Raw genomic sequence first — 18,152 nt, 5'->3', positions numbered from 1 at the left:
CTTGTATTTTGCTGATAGCGGCGAAATTAAGATATACCTAAGGTTATAATAATATTTTTTCTAATATGTTGATTTTCTATAAAAATATCACAGTCATTGATAAATAGTAAAGGTTAAAATAAGTTCAATCTAAAATTATTGTTTTTATTTTGTAACTATTATAAATTATAATAATTTACTTTTATATGTATAACTCGTTTTCTTCACTTTCATTACATTAATTTTATTTGTTTCGTGTAACATAAATTCCAAGTAAATGTAGTGTTATTTCTGGTATAGAATAAATAAAAACAGACCTTATTTACATAACGTCCGCACGTACAATGTACATTTGTTTTTCAATACCGTAAAAGCAAATACGAATGATAGTAATGGTCCTAGACTAGAGCCACATCTTGTAACAAAACTTGCTAACAAATATGACTATTTTCAGTCTATCTGTGTAGAGAATTTATAAGAATTTTGAATTGACTTTTCGACTCGTTAAATATTAACTAGTAAACTAGTAAAGTTTTAATAAATCATGAATTTTGAGCCTGAAAACCTCTTCTTATTAATATTGATATTTAAATAATATTCTTTTATCGTACAAATATAATTTATTTTGCAATTCCGTGTAGTGAGCTTGTCAAAGAAATAGGAAATTGTCCTGTGATTAGTCAAAGAGATTAGAGATGTCTTTGAGATCACATACCTTTCGTGTTTCGGGAAATTCCTTTCTTTTACTAAGAATCATTGATAATAGAATTAGGTAAGACGAGGTTTTTGGAACAGTTCATCTATATTTTACTTTGTTTTTATTTACATTTAACGAAATAAACATATTTATTAGAAAAGCATGCAATGGTTCCCATATAATTTGTTTTTCGTAGTACAATCTGCCATATAAAATCCATACCCAATCGTGAACACTTTCTGTTATTTTCCTCGTTAATATGTCTTTATCGGTGACTACATGATTTTCCACTTAGTTTTCCTAAATAAATTAATGGATTACTACCATAGTTATAAATTTGGTAAGATTTAATTTTATGGAGATAACTGTTACACAGTTTCTGCAAGGATAAAATTGTGTTAAATTGCATCAAAGTCCTGAGACTTTTCTCGAAATATTCAATAGTTTCAGTGTCGAAATTAATGAACTAATTTTTTGGAATAGAAATATTTTGTTTTATTTTGTTCTTACATCGTCTTAAATTATTATAAACATTAAGTTTTGAATTTAGTATTTCAGGGATTAAAGTTTTATTTTATTTAACTCATTCACCTTGCCTAGTTTATTACCCCTACTGTCATAATACATTGTAATTACTGGTTTAATGTACTCATACGTTTATCTTATCTCCGGACTCAGAATAATTTAATATTATGTGAACTCTAGTACTTAGACTGGTAATGTACGCGGAATATCTATAACAGTTATAAATCTGGTTAAGTTATTTATAATATAGTGTCTCAATAGATACAATATTAAATCAATATATATATCAATATAAAGGATTAACTTTGCTGATATAATCATTCAATTTAGACTTTTAAAGTTAAAAATTAAGATTTCAAACATTCAAACGTCCTTATATATATTTAATAAAAACCATTTAAAAAAATTCATTATATATTTCTATTTGAATTTTGATTCAAGTATAAGTCCAACATTAAAATCATAATATGCGAACATAATTTAATGAATATCTTCATTTAATCAAAATTAAATATATGTATTTTTTTATACGATTCCACTTATCTTGTTTGTATAAATAATAAACTTAAACACACACAAGGTCTAGAGCTCTAGACTGGTGAACTTCATATGCACCATATTATAATAACAATCATAAATGTTCATACGAATGCATTCAACATTTAAATTTCTATAAATTTGTGACTTAAATTTTTTCATCAACCTAGTCGAGACTTACGTATTTATTTTTTGTCATTTTAGTCTACACTATATTCTTACACGAGCGTTATGTTCGAATTGACAATTTAAAACAAAAAAATTGTATTCAAGCCTTTGTTACAACGAGATTAGTTTAAGTATGAAGATATAAACAAAAAAATGAATAGTATTTTTTTAAATCTGTATAAATAAGTCAAGTCCAGTAAATACAAATTAGAAGTACGTACAAGATAAAATATAGGTATAGCTGTAGTTTTATCGTGCGCGTCATTATTATAAAACATTACAATGATCAACATCAGGGACAGAGCTGTTTAGTATCCAACATATTTAATACATGATAGTTATTAAAAAAGAATTATATAAAATGTGTAATTTATTGAACGGCGTCAAAGTGAGTGTCTTGAGGGCTGGTGCTTTGAGGTTAAATAATTCTTTCAGGAACTTCAGTGTCAGATGTCAGCATTACGTAAGTTTTGTAATAATATTCGATTTTTCATCGTGAATGTAGACCACAAACATAACAAAATAAATTTGAATAAACATTGAATATCTAAAAACAGTTTAATAAAACGAGTATCGTGTACATTCAATTCAATTCAACCGTTGTTAACATTGCTATAAATAAATAAAAATTATTTAAAATTCAGGAATTTTGTGATTGTCACGTTTTTTTTTTAGAATATTTCGATTGTATGAGTAAAAAGTGAACAACAATTTTTGATGTGAGAATTTATAAAATTTTTTAATGGAATTTGAAGTTTTGCGTTTTAATCACAAAACTGTTATGAGATGAAATCCTTGTTTGACATAGTTTGTGCTAAAATTATTTATGGGATTTTTCATAACTTGTAAGATTAAAAGATGTCATGAGTAGATTAAAATACCTATTTTAATTCAATGCAATTTTGCCTTATTTGTAGCTAGTAAAGCCTTAGTAATGTATTTTTTATTCAACGTTAAAATATTGTTATATATAAATATTATTATAAAATAAGTTATTTTTAAATTTACTTCACCAAAACTACTTATTTTTAATGTTTAAGACTAATTAAAAAATTAAACTAATATTACACAGCACATGCATCATCATGCACAAAGTGGTTATTACAGCTAACCATATTTAATATAGCAGTATTATGTATTGCGACGTATATTCATAATTTTTGGATTCACTGATAAATATATGTACATGCTGCAAGTTTCAAATTAACTGAAAATTAGGAATCGTACAAGACTTTAAGTATATCAGTAGAACCATGGAGATAAAATTTGACACAGATTTAGATATTGTGAACCCGGATGTTAAAAGTATTGTTCAATAAATTGTTTACGATTTTTGTTCTGTGGTATTTAAGGTTAAGTTATTTTTAATTCAATTTCGCTTTGATATTCAATAAATAAATATTATTAAATTTTTTTCGCATTCTCTTATTAATCGAATGACATAATCAGAGCAATTCCTTTATGACGAGGAAAAATATTTGACGAAAATTCCATTGACATCCACTAATTGCGTTTCATTATACGATAAAGTTTCCGTGTTCCTCTCCTTGATCCATTGAACATGACACCAACATGTGTACTTTCATAATATCATAAAGCGTTGTTGTTGAAAAGATAAGACTTACACGCAGCAAATAATATTGTAGAGTTTATACATACAAATGTCTCAGTTATGTATATATATATGTTAAATTGTAAGCAATGAAGGACAGCAGAAACAAATTATTATTGTGCTTATACGAATTAATTTTTTGTATTTTTTTTTCATCCCATTATACTTTTATGAAAAAATACATTCATGTCTTTTAAATAAACCTAAAAATGGAAAACTTCTTACGTTTAAATGTAAAACGAATACGAAATACTCATAAAATTATGTATAAGTGAATTGTAACACTGTCCTCAATAATGACGCTATATATGATTACACTATCGCAAAGTAAATAAGATTTAAAAGAGCATTGATTGTTTTGATATTCAAGTTCAACGTTTATTTATTTAAATGCATTTCATTTACAACGATATAAGATGGAATCCCGTTTTTTCTTTATTCATTTGTTTCATTATATGGTAAAATTATTGTATATACAATAAAGAGTGTTATTTTCTTGAGATAATAAAAGGCTCTTCTAATAGTATGACTATGGATAGTATAATTATATTCATATTTATTAATCAGTTTGTTCAACACGTCTAAAACGTTCTAAGAGAAAGTAAATATTTCGCTAAAAAAGTTCTATCAGCGACCTTTTTCAATTGCATTCTATTCGAATGATAGATAGAGTTTTGTGTGGGTGATGTCCTTTGTGAATTTTCAATGTTTCGTTTCGCTGTAAAAACAAAAATAACCGTTCGTATTGGAAACGTACCATCTGAAATACATTAATAACGCGACTGTTACAAGTTTTTAAAAATTCAAAGGTTTTTTTTTATTGAAATATTACGTATCAGATAAAAGAAGTATAAATGTAAGTATTGTTTATGTATATGTGGGATTATAACTTGAAACGCTTAGTATTCAAGACCGTCTAAACCCTGGTAGGTACTGTTTGTATAACGAGTATATGAAATGTAAGCGAACCGGTTGCTAATATGCATCGTGCATTCTACATTACATTCTGTTTTGCTAGATAATAAATAGTAAGGATATTCGTGATTATTATTCAATACATATATTTCTATATTTTATTAAATAAATAAAGTATGAAATGACACTAGCTATAGAACAATAACTTTGACTTTATTTAAAATTATGATAAATTTATATCGGATTTCGTAAGGTTTTGCTATTAGTATTTGTTCATTTTTATATTATTTCACTATTCGTGTTACGTTCAACATTTCTGTTAGTAATCAAATTATACTAACAATAAGTATACAAAAATGATATCCATATAAATATGGTGCTTTGACACATTAATCATACAATAATTTGATGTTTTTTAAAAGAAGAAAGAACGAAAAATAAATATTAACAATCCGTGCAAACGAAGCTAGGTTTAATACATAGGGTCTTTAAGAGAAAAGTGTGTTTGTTAAAAACGTGAAGGAATTCCTAAAATACAAAAAAGCTTGAAGAGACGAGAGCAAACCTCTCAACATTCCATGGATTCATCGTGCTGGTACCGGGTCTATCGCGTTGCAGGGAGAGGAGCTTCAACAATGCCTGGGACTTGCGACTCAGGTGTAGGTTTAAGGGGCCCTTATTTAACTCGCGTTAAACGCTCACCTCTACTGTCCAAGCTCCTCTCTCTACCTAACCAAATTTGAACGAACCTACTAGGGCTGCCTTCGACGAATGTTCCAAAAATTAACGGATGTTAGTTCTGGACAGGCCCAAGTCTTTTAGTAGGTTGTAGAAAGATTTTGTTGTTATACCTCTCGATCCTACTTCAACCACATACAAATTTACAGCGAACCTATTCTTAGTAAGTTCGTTAGTGAGCTCGTCATACTCGTTGATCTTGATGGCATGGTCTTTGGGGATGTTAGTTTCCCAAGGACGCGTAAGTTCTGTTAGCACAACTTGCTTAAAATTCATAATAAAGACAAACTCTTTATTGCACTATTTTCCGTAACTGTTTTTTTTTTATTAAAATTCTCAAAGTCTTCACTTTTTAAGTTTTATCATATATTTAACATTTTATTAAATCTTACTCATTGTTTAACGCTAATGATTTACAATATATAAATATATATGTATATAATTGCATTATACTTAATAAAATACGTCGTCGTATGAGCTCTACCTTGAATTTTACTGGAGTTGGCTAGTATGAGATTTAAAATAGTATCTTTTGTTTGTGACAATAATTTAAATGTACAATATTTAGTTATATTATCAACACTGATAGCCGCTCTCATTACGCACGTTTATCGTTGACGAGCAGACGGCCGGGTATTGGAATGTCGGTATAAATTATTTAAATTCATCAGAAAAAATATTTTAATTATTAGTGAAAAATGTTGAGGTGTAACATTTTCTCTAAACGTCTGGGTGCCAGGTTTTATACGGTTGTGGGCTCTGATTCTCTTCCTGGTGGGAAAGTCAATTGGGGTCATGAGGTGAGCAAAGTTTTAATAACTGATTTCTATAAACATTATTCAAATATACTTTTGATTTTATTAATTTAAAGAAGACATTTGATTGTATCAGATAAAAGAACAATCTGCAATTGTTTTATTTTTATTTCGTGCCTACTTGGAGTCATTGGGTCATTGGATTATTGTATCACATCACTTATAAACTTTGGTGATATTGTCAGAACGTAATATTGGCATTAGGATTTTATTGAATGAAATTTAACAGTTTTAGATCTTATGTTTTAGAACTTTTTCTAATTTAAAATCCAAATCCTTTTTTTGGACTATTAATACAATAATATACTTCAAGTTTTTTGTATTTTATGAACCCATTCACGCTCTCAAAAACAAAATAAACTTCTCACTTATATCCCTATTTATTAAGACTAATTCCGTTTGAAGCGGTAGTTTATACATTGTTAATTTTTCCTCTTATCTATTAAAACAAAATAAAAAAATATAGATATATAGAAAGGTCAAAAGATAACAATATAACCTTTGTTGGAATTAACAGTAATTAAATTCTTATTCAGAGTAAGCAATAATGATATTATTTTTAGTATCTGCTCTTATTTTTACAAATTATTTCACAAATTCGAAATTGACACAGAAAATATGTCAGCAAACAAGCAAAATATTTATTATTTAACAAGCAAAATATATGAGCCAGGGTTGCCATAGCTTAAAAAAAGTCGCTATATTTCATGAAAGTTATACATAAGTTGAATTTAAATAATTGACTACGCTGGCTAGCAGCTGCTCATCATATAAAAAACGAATCTTTATTAATATTATTTCTTTTTTATAATTTTAAGATATAATAAAAAGGTTCTTGTTTCCACTGATGGTGTGGTGGTTTCCATTCTTGACATTATCTTTCAAGGATTCTTTTCAAACGACTTTTTATTTTAAGGCCAATTGTTTGTTCATATATTTAAGTGTAACTAATTTTTATACCTGATTTTATATCTAATTAGAAAATTTTATCGTTGATTATAAAGTAAAAAAATATTTTCTGGTACAACGTCACTTCGTGTATTCTGTAACTTTGACTGATTTAGTTTTTCTATATTCGATATTTCGTTACAATTTAATTTTTGAACAACTTTAATTATTTTCGGTAAACATTTCACTTTTAAAATTGGACTTTGAAATGGAAATTTGGGATCGAAATTAAAATATATAGTATAGCAATGATTTATTTGTGTCTATTTGAATTCTACAAACGTTTCTGATATTTACGCCAAAATAAAAGATGATAATGATCTTGCAAAAGATAGCAAATGTTGTGATATCTTTTAAGGACTAACAAACAAACACACACGTATATTATTAACATTAATTTATGATGTAATAAAAACAAATAGTCGTTTTTAAACAGTTAGTGTTTTTACATGATTATTCTGTTTGTCTTGATATTACGGAAAATCTACTGTCACGCATATATTTAAAAATAAAGATATATGGAGGATTTGTGTGATGAAAGAATAAATAACAAACTATTTAAAAGAAAACGAAAAGGTGTTTTAGACGGTGAAGTTTCTGGATAACATTTTTTATGTTCGTTTTTGTTTGTAAATCGAATAAATAAAAGATAACTGGACCAAACCACAAAAATACGTTTTTTTATAAAGTAGGAAGTTTTAAAATTAAACTACGTTATGGAGATTAAAGGAATGGCAGAATTATTTAATATTAGAGATATGCTTTTTATTATATAACGTTAAGATTTGAAGAAGTGTCTATTTAATGAGATTAGTGGAGTTTGATTTGCATTAACATATCCGTCTTTTTTAACTCGCATGGTTTTATATATTATATTACAGATTATATGTAATAACAATAAAATTGTTTGTGATGTATGTTTGTCACTTCTTTAGTTGACAATACCTTTTTTTTCGGATTTAGTAAGCGAATTTTTTATTATTTTAAAAACTACATAATCCCGACGTTTCGGTTACTTTTTAGCAACATGATTACGGGCAGACGAGATGTGAATCACGGTTGCTGTAAAGTAACCGAATCGTCGGGACTATGTAGTTTTTAAAATAATAAATAATTCTTGTAGTAAATCCGAAAAAACAATAGTTTTATTTTAATGACTCGCGACAATCTTAGATCTTGTTACTTGAAAATACTTCCTTAAATACAGTAAGGATAAATTAGAATCATTATAATTGTTTAAGATTAATAATTTAACCCGACAGATCTTGGGTACAATCTTCCGAATGATAAATCATAAAGGGCCCTTCAATTTGTCATACAGATGTTATGACCGTGGAACATTAATAGATAAAAACGATAACTAGCCGGCGTTCATTCTGTAGGAAATGAAATAAAAAATATCTCCAGTCATTTTTGTATATTAAAACTTAGGCCTTAATTTATTAATTTAATTTATATTTAATTTTGTATATTAAAACTTAGGCTTTAGTTTTCGAGAAATTGAGTTTTATCTACAATATTGTCGCATATAATTTAAATATAAATTAAAATGAAATTTTGTGTTTAGCAAGTTTAGACCTATATGGACCTATTTTTGATTTCTTTTGACAGTAGAGCAACTCTGTTATTCACTAGTAAATTTTAAATACCAGTGCGGTTGTTTATAACAGTATCGTTATTATTCATAATGGCATCATTTGAAATGGTTAAATTCAAATGTCAATATAATTTCAACAATAGTAAATTGAACACATGTTAGTTGCAAGTACAGAAGGTTGCGGTCAGATGACAAGGTCCAATTGCATTAACTATGCACGCGTGGCCAGCGTGTTTCTGCTAAATATAACCATGGCAGTATAGCGTTTGTATCTACAACTATAAAACTAATATCAATTACAACAGGAAAACGTTTCATAGTAGCTAGTGTAATGAAATGGAATCAATAGTTTTGTCCTTGGATAAAAAAATTAGTAGATTTCGACTTAATGCTATCCTGGTTTCTGTACTTGCAATAAGTGTATTTAAAATTATACGAATATTAATTAAACTATAAAAAATATATGCTTGGATAATGAGGAAGATTGTTTCAAATGAGACTAAAATTTGTCACGTCGAAAATAAAATTATAAATAACGAAAAAAATTCATTAGGAGGCAGTAAATTTTTGCTGAAAAGCTTTGAGAATAACAAATATTTAAAATTATTCAAATATTAGAATTCATTAGAAGTAAGGAAGATAAATTTAATTATGTAAAAAATAAGGAGGGTTCCTTATCCTTAAAACAATCTTGATAATTCTTTTGAATGATCCAGGTCAGGAAAGGATTAAATGAAAAATGTGATATTTAAAATATAATAATATTAAAATTAAGAAGGGATATTTCAAGGACTTAATAAGATTACTGAGAAATTGTTTAACTGATTTATAAAAAAAAAACTGTTTTTTGTAAATCCCTGCCTTAATAAATTCATATCATACAATAACATTTATTTAAAATGGGTAGAGTAAATTTAGGTTGGTGCTATAAAATTAAATATTAAGTTCAAGAAATTCTGCTGTAGTGTTTCATATAGTTTGTCCTATGCCCCTATAAAAATGTTAGAAACTTGCTCTGAAATATGTCTCCGAAACGACTATCGTATATTCTGTTGAGTATGTGTTAAGACTTAAGAACTTTAACCACATTACAGCCGTTAAAACTTAGTCATGGCGACAAAACTTTTACAAGTGACAAAGTTATAGAACTTTCCCAAATCAGCTTTTGACTTGAATATTTTCCTATACTGTTTTAGTGCAACATGTATAAAGTTTGAGATCTTTTATTCTGTCTTTATTTCTAGTAATGTTCTTTGAAACTACAAGTATCACTTCTTCAATACTTCCTCTGATTGCTTATCAAAGCAGACGTTTTACCCTCCAAGATCATTTTTCATTGTTAGGGCTCTTATCGGTATTCTTCAAGTAGAATTTTGTTTTGATATTATGACACGTCTATAAAAAGCTTTCAATATCTTGAGATGACGACATTATATTACTGTGTGTAGGAATATTTGTATAGAGTTGGATAAAAACACTTTCAGTTATTTTATGAAAGTGACCATAAATGGAATGTAACTCATCGTAAGCGATGTTTGTGTCTACACAAAAACAAGTCTCTTGTGACTTTTGCAATATGAGATTATTTATACTGTATAAATTTGTCCACAAAGTGCAATAATAAATCCATTTTAATAGAAATTTTATATATATGTAAGTAAACTTTGCTAAACTCTGTAAACTGTAGATTAATTAGATGTAAAATAAAAGTAAGTAAGTATTACTTACTTAAGACATTCATATTAATAAATTACCGTTCAATATAATATGTACTTCATTAAGGGTTTTAAAATAGAAGTTAAACACCTCTAGCTCTCAGACAGAAGCAAAACTTTCTAGTTCATGGTTTTAAAAATCTGTGTCTACATGTGTATCCATCAAGATTTAAAGCGTAAATTACAAATTTAAAGTTTAAAAATGCTTTTGAATTTGTGGAAGGAAAAGTAGCGAAAAAAATATACATATTTTTGCATACTTTACTAAAACAACGCACACAGTGCCAACATACTTCACGAACAATATGTCATTTATTTAAAAGGCTACTAAAAGGAGAATTAGAATTTTGTTGTCTGTTATGCGACGTTTATAAATGTATTGTCAAATATCATGCTTTACGAATATGTCATATAATAAAATCTTTATTGTGAAATTTAGAGGATGTTTTCCTTGTAGAATGTTTGTAACGCTTGCCGTGTCTTGATTTTATATCGTTCTTTGTTCGCTTGAGAGATAAAATCAAAGATATATTTTGTTTTCATAAAGTTTTAGTAAACGTTTAGTTTATTATAACGTGTAAAGGACGGTACCAGAACATATATTTAGGATGGCCTGTTTTAATAAAGAGGGTTTTCGAGAAACTTATTTAGTTTAATCTTACATCAGAATGAAAAAATGTATTTATAATAGTGTATGTCTGTCTGTGACACAGATAGTTATTCTAATTTAATTTTAAGATAGTGAAATCTAATAAGATAAATATATTTCTGTGTTGAATATATAGATTAATTTGTATCCTTTAAAATTAGGGTCTATTTTTAAAGACGCGAAGAACGCCGCGGTTAATATGTGTTATTATATGTTTTGCTTAATAACCCTGTCTAGTGAAAGGTAATGCGAATAATGGAAGCTGTATTTTATGAATTTCCAGTAATAAAAAATATGTAATCCCTTGAAACGTTTTTCCAACCTGTCTCCGTTCTGTCGGGTACTAGTAAACACGTGTTCGAAGTGAAATGTCGAGTCTCTTTTTTACAGACCTATAAAGAGAAATGGCATTATTTTTATAAAAGGTGCCCAGTAAAAAGTGTACCATAGGAAATGAGGCGTCGTATTAGGTAATCACAAGAACCGACACATAAAATTGTTACAAAATGTACATTTTCGAATCCTGAATGTGGAGGCAGCACAATAAATGATAATGACGCAACGTTCTTGAAAATATTCTCTAAATTATTTTTAAATTTTACTCTGTTTCGAGATAATATTTAGTGGTTTTTATATTAGTTTGAAAAGTTGATAATTGTAATGTATATTTAAAAGAGATGTTGGACTACGAAAAAGGTATATTTAATAATGTATGTTTTGATAGCTCTCTATCTAATAAAAGACTTGTTTAAGTAGCGGTTAAATTGAAAATTTGTTTAAAATTAATTCATTGTTAGATAATTGTTTAAGTTGCCCTTTCGCTTGTGATATGTTAATATTTAATATTATTCTTCATAGATTAATTTTGAATATTAATATCTAAAATATTGTCTCATCTGTATTTAATGAACAATACAAGACCACAATATATATGATGATTTTGGAATAATAGTTGCAATATTATAAAACTGTAAAAATATAACAATTAATTTCTTGATTTTGGGCTCACTTTTGTTTAGTACACTACTGATGGCATTTTTTTCATGAAGTGTTGTTCTAAAATTTACGTAGGATACAGATATTCGTTCCTAGAAAAAAACTTTAGTTAAATAGTGCGAATATACTTACAGCATAGTACTTTTATTTCAGGCGAGTAAGGACGTTATCATTACTTAATGAAAAAAAACTCCACGGAATTCTTTTTCAGGGCCATAATGTAGATAAGCGGAATATAGGTAGCCTGGATAGAAAGAAACAAACATTTTCTGATAGATCGCAACTGAAGTACGCCAGAAGATTAGTGGTCAAACTAGGAAGTGCTGTGATCACGAGGGAGGATGGCAATGGACTCGCTCTAGGAAGATTAGCATCTATTGTTGAACAGGTAAGGAAATATAATATCTGGCGACTGTTCTTGTAGTTTTGGGAATAGCATTTAATGCTCAACAATAGCGCTCTCATCAAAACCTATTTCCTCCGGGTAGCTTTCATTGTAGGGAAGTTATTTTGCTTTTACATCATTAGTATGATTTAGAATTTTTTTTGTTTGTATTACCACCTTCAAAATTATCTTTAGTTCATGATGTTTTACAAATCACTTAAATTTGATTACATATTTTTATTTATGAAAGTAATTTTCTCGATATGTACAGTTTAAATTAACTCCTTTCTATAGGTAGCAGAATGTCATCATGAAGGAAGAGAATGTATTATGGTGACGAGTGGTGCCGTGGCATTTGGTAGGCAGAAGTTGACTCAGGAGTTGCTCATGTCTCTATCCATGAGGGAAACTCTTTCACCCAGCGATCACACCAGAGAGGTGAATGTTCAATTCTATAAAGAAAATATCTTGAGATATATAATGATATTTTAATTATGGCTATTTTTATTACGTTACGAAGTTTGTCTAACCTTTTAAAAAAGTGTTTAAATCATCTTGATGTATTAATAATGAATACTACCAGATAAATTATCCTGTATATTTATTAAATCCAGAAATGTAAACCTTAAAAACCTAATCACAAAATAAGTGGTCTTTATAAAAACCAGCTTAAAGAGATAAATTAAATTCCATCCCTGTCCTTGGTAACTTTATTGAAATTCCTAATTGGTAGGAACAAAATTGGTCTGGCCGTAAATTCTTCGATGTTATGTTAAATTATATGTTGTTGTTATATTTTATGACTTGTTATTACAGGACGCGGGCAGTATTTTGGACCCTCGGGCTGCAGCCGCAGTTGGTCAGTCGGAGCTGATGTCCATGTATGATGTTATGTTTTCACAATATAACGTGAAAATTGCTCAGGTATTTTTAAAGATTAAATTCTTATGTTCAAAGTGTAGTCTTAGAAGTTTTCGTAATATATAAAATGAGTCAGATATGTGATTATATTAATGAGTTAAAGAATGAGAGAAAGTGATACGAATTATAAAAATTAAGAAAATGTGTTTCTTACGAATAATATTAAAATTATTTATGTTTACATTTTAATGAAGACAATGTTTAGAATTTCTGGTTTATTTGTAAAAAACTTCCGACCGTTTGAAACACTGGCTTCCTGAATTCTTGCAATGTTAGCAGCTGCCACCGCATCCTCGTAAATTATACATTTGGCGATGGAAACTATTTTAATATCACTCGCTAAGTGAAACATTGTTTCTGGGGCTCCCGTTTCTTTAATAAACATTTCTTAGACGTGACGGAATGAAATAAATGTGTAACAAAATGTAAGCAATTTCACTTTACCAAGTAAAAAAGTTGTTAAAACTTGGTGAGGTTTTCCAAAAGCAATTTATCTTCGTGTTTTTCAAACACCTCGGGTAAAGGCTCCATAAATTTTTTACAGACTTTTTAATACCATTTATATTAATATAAAAATCTCTTTTTATATGAACGTATTAAAGTAAAAGTTGAATATTTTAAAATAAATTCACATAGAAACACTATACATGAAAATAAAAATTGTATCACTAGAGTAAAATATGTTATGTTTTTATACGCCTTTACGCTTGCTTAGACATAATACTTAGAACGGAAATCTGACTTAGGAGTTAAGAAAAATATATATATATATAATTTGCTAACGTATGACATAGATAAAAATATATACTTCTAAGTTTTATTATTTCTCGTTCATACAATTTAAATTTTTAATATACTGCATGAAATATAAATCTAAAATTGTTACATATTTCAGGTGCTTGTTACAAAACCCGATTTCTACAACGAGGAAACAAGAAAAAACTTGTTTACCACTCTCTCAGAGTTGATATCTCTAAATATAGTACCTATTGTGAATACCAATGACGCCGTTAGTCCGCCGATGTATATTCATGATGATACTGTTGTCCCTGGGACTGGAAAAAAGGTATTCACAATGAAAATATAAAATAGCTTTTACGCTTTGTGAAAAGTGTATCTATATATACTCTTGGATCCTTTTTAGTTATTCACATTATTAAAATCTGCCTTTACAATTGTGCCACAATTATTTTTTGTTAAATAGTAACGTCTTTTTATAAATTTCTACATAAAAGTATGATATAACCGTAACGTAAATTAAAATATAAAGGAAGATCTCAAGTACTAGTTTAATAGTTTCATAGAAGATCAAATTTTATTACTATAACTCTATGCTTTAATGCGCTGTAAGCCAATTTCGTTAAAAGTGTAGAATAAATTTGCTTGTACACTATGTAGCTGTTTATGTTTCAAGTTTATGTTTTTTTTGTTTTAAGTGTTTGTGAGTATTATACAGTTACTTTAACATAGATCTGAATAATTGTTTTAAGGGAATTGGAATAAAAGACAACGATAGTCTTTCTGCTTTATTGGCCGCTGAAGTCCAATCGGACCTTCTTATTATGATGTCAGATGTGGATGGTATTTATAACAAACCGCCCTGGGAAGATGGTGCTCGAATGATGCATACTTATACATCAGCTGAAAAAGTACAGTTTGGACAAAAGTCGAAAGTAAGTCTCATAAGGACACTTATGGAACTATAATACTAGCAAAAAATATAAACTATAAAAAATATGATATATATCTGTGGTTTTTGTTAGGTGGGGACAGGAGGTATGGATTCAAAGGTGAATGCTGCTACTTGGGCCATGGCAAGAGGGGTCAGTGTCGTTATTTGTAACGGCATGCAGGAAAAGGCTATTAAAACAATCATAAGTGGACGTAAGGTTGGAACGTTCTTCACTGATACCCCAAGCGTGTCAACCGCGTCAGTTGATGTGATGGCTGAAAATGGTAAATAGAAATTATTTTAATATTTTCATATAAGATAATATTTTTAAAATATTAATAAAATAAACTTTAATGGAACTGCTATAATATAAATTTCAATTATTAAGAACATTTATAATTTTATATTTAATTTAACAGCTCGCACAGGCAGCAGGGTGTTGCAAAAATTATCTCCAGCTGAAAGAGCGGCTGCTATTCATTCTTTAGCAGATTTGTTACTAGATAAAAAAGACAAAATATTGGAAGCGAATGCGAAAGACTTGGAGGAAGCTACAAAAACTGGACTAGAGAAACCACTCTTAAATAGGTTATCACTTAGTCCAGGAAAACTGAAGACATTATCAATTGGTTTAAAACAAATTGCAGATTCAAGCTATGATAATGTTGGGAGGGTATTGAGAAAGACCAAACTTGCTGAAAATTTATTATTAAAACAAGTAACAGTTCCTATTGGCGTCTTACTTGTTATATTTGAATCAAGACCTGATTCACTGCCTCAAGTTGCTGCATTAGCAATGGCGTCTGGTAACGGACTCTTACTAAAAGGTGGGAAAGAGGCAGCTTACTCAAATAGAGCATTGATGGAAATCGTTAAAGAGTCTCTTCAGCCATTTGGCGCGTCAGATGCCGTTTCATTGGTCTCAACTAGAGATGAAATAAGTGATTTACTAGCAATGGAAAAGCATATTGATTTGATTATTCCTCGTGGTTCTTCTGAACTAGTTAGAAATATTCAAAAGCAGTCACAACATATTCCTGTATTGGGTCACGCTGAAGGAATTTGTCATGTATATTTAGACAAAGATGCCGATCCAAGCAAGGCGTTGAAGATAGTCCGCGACGCTAAATGTGATTATCCTGCAGCATGTAATGCTATGGAGACTTTGCTTATCCATGAGGATCATTTGTCAGGGACATTATTCCAGGATATATGTAATATGTTGAAACAGGAAGGTGTAAAAATACACGCTGGTCCGAAGCTTGCTAGTCAATTAACCTTCGGACCACCTCCTGCTAGAACAATGAAATATGAGTATGGTGATTTAGAATGCTCTATAGAAGTCGTCAAGGATTTGGATGAAGCAATTGATCACATTCATAAGTTTGGAAGCTCTCACACTGACGTCATCGTTACGGAGAATGGTAGGTGTTACATATGTTATTAATTTGTAGAACTGGAAAATCCATAATTTAATAGTATCCGTGTAATTTTATGTATATATTTGCATCTATCTAGTGACTTTTTGTTTCAGATCACACAGCTAGGGATTTCCTTAATACAGTTGACAGTGCTTGTGTTTTCCACAATGTTTCATCACGATTTGCTGACGGATTTAGATTTGGTCTTGGTGCTGAAGTTGGCATTTCTACAGCAAGAATACATGCAAGAGGTATTGCGTCGTAACATTTTCCCGTTTTTCTATTCAGTATAGTATTTGGCTTTTTGTGTAATTTTTTTTTTCCATATATAGGTCCAGTAGGTGTTGAGGGTTTGTTAACCACTAAATGGATTCTCGAAGGCACTGACCATACAGCCGCTGAATTCAATGAAGGAAAGCGAAATTGGCTTCATGAAAAATTACCCATCAATTGACTTTTAAGGAAAATAAATCATTTTTATAAAAAAATGCTAAGCGGCAGAATAAATGTTAAATAGAACAATGTTAATGTTACATTTTTTTACAAAGAAATCATTATATTGTAAAATGTAAAATAAATATGACTATATTCTTATTTTATGTTTTATATATTTGTTAGGATTGTGAAATATACTTAAATTTTAACGACGTTTAATGTGTGAATTTTTATTTATCTGACAACAAAAAATTTCAACAACTTTAATACAATTTGATAAAAATATTTAAATGTATCAAATATTTCTGAATTAAAAAATCAACGTTGATATATATGAATCTTTTAATTTAATATTCTTCCTTCTACGCGTTGAAAGTGGAACGGGAGGTATAACAGCTAAATCTCTGTATAAACTACGAAAAGATTTGGGCCTGTCCAGAACTAACATCAATTCTTTCTTAGAACGTACTTCGAAGGCAACCCTAAAAGGTTCGTTCCAAATTTGGTTACGTAGAGAGAGGAACGTAGACGGAGGAGGTGAGCGTTTAAGGCGTGTTAGATAGGAGCCCCTTAAATCTACACCTGAGTCGCAAATCCCAGGCACTGTTGAAGCTCCTTTCCTCTTCAACGCGATGAACCCGGCACCCGCACGGTGAATCCATGCAATGGTTGAACTTATTTTCATATGCCTAATTTTGCAAAATAAGCCTAAAATTCAATCATATTCGGAAATATTTCATAACTTAATGTTAAAGAGTTGGCCCCAGAGAGTTTCAATTTTTTGCTCCTATTCGAAAGATACTTCAGAGACGAATATGGAAATTATAAGAGTCTTAAGTTACGTATTCTGAAACGAGCCAATTTAAAAATTGTATGATTTTTCTATTTATTCATATTACCTTTCTTGATTAAGGTTATATTAATTTTTGTTTTAAATAAAAATATAATCTATAGAGTTAGAAGTTGATATTCTATATAATTAATACGGAATTGAAACTTTTTCTCTTTCAAAGACCGTAAAATAATTCAAGTACATATATTTTTATGGACCATCAACATAACAGGAAGTAGAATGGAAAATCTGACACTGTCGTAATCATTAAAGTGATCAAAGTGATAGAAAGCGCTATTATTTCCAAAAGAGAAAATACACGTAGAAATGGTTTGTTCAAAACAACAGTTCTCTCGACAATAACGTTTCTAGATAGTTATGTGTGTAGTATAATATTAGGTTGGAGTCGAGATTTATTATTTAAAATTTGTAACAAACAAATAAATAATATACTCTATTGTTTTTAAAGATTTTAAAACTTGAAATTAAATTAAATATTTTGTTACTTAAATTCTTTTTAATAAACATTACTAGTAAATAAATAGGTTATCCTTGTTAGAAGTAGTTGATTCTAAGTAGATAAAATGTCAGAACA

General features: G+C 28.9%; 1 protein-coding gene across 2 annotated transcripts; it reads left to right on the top strand.

Annotated features, from left to right (window-relative positions):
* The first annotated feature begins 2,178 nt into the window (after positions 1–2,178).
* On the top strand, positions 2,179–16,944 carry LOC116769422 (delta-1-pyrroline-5-carboxylate synthase). 2 transcript variants are annotated; one of them, XM_032660507.2, is made up of 10 exons: positions 2,179–2,369; positions 12,103–12,279; positions 12,571–12,714; positions 13,093–13,200; positions 14,093–14,263; positions 14,688–14,870; positions 14,961–15,153; positions 15,289–16,293; positions 16,404–16,541; positions 16,623–16,944. In XM_032660507.2, exons 1-10 carry the CDS (start codon positions 2,238–2,240, stop codon positions 16,742–16,744), a joined length of 2,373 nt encoding a protein of 790 aa, XP_032516398.1. In that variant the 5' UTR covers positions 2,179–2,237; the 3' UTR covers positions 16,745–16,944. The 2 variants fall into 2 exon arrangements, with proteins under 2 accessions (XP_032516398.1, XP_032516399.1); XM_032660508.2 differs by lacking the exon at positions 2,179–2,369 and adding an exon at positions 5,777–5,971.
* Positions 16,945–18,152: the final 1,208 nt, after the last annotated feature.

Source organism: Danaus plexippus, chromosome 14, assembly GCF_018135715.1.
Source record: "Danaus plexippus chromosome 14, MEX_DaPlex, whole genome shotgun sequence".
NCBI classification, from domain to species: Eukaryota; Metazoa; Arthropoda; class Insecta; order Lepidoptera; family Nymphalidae; genus Danaus; species Danaus plexippus.
Note: the sequence above shows the minus strand (reverse complement) of the source record. Positions and strands in the feature narration are given on the sequence as shown.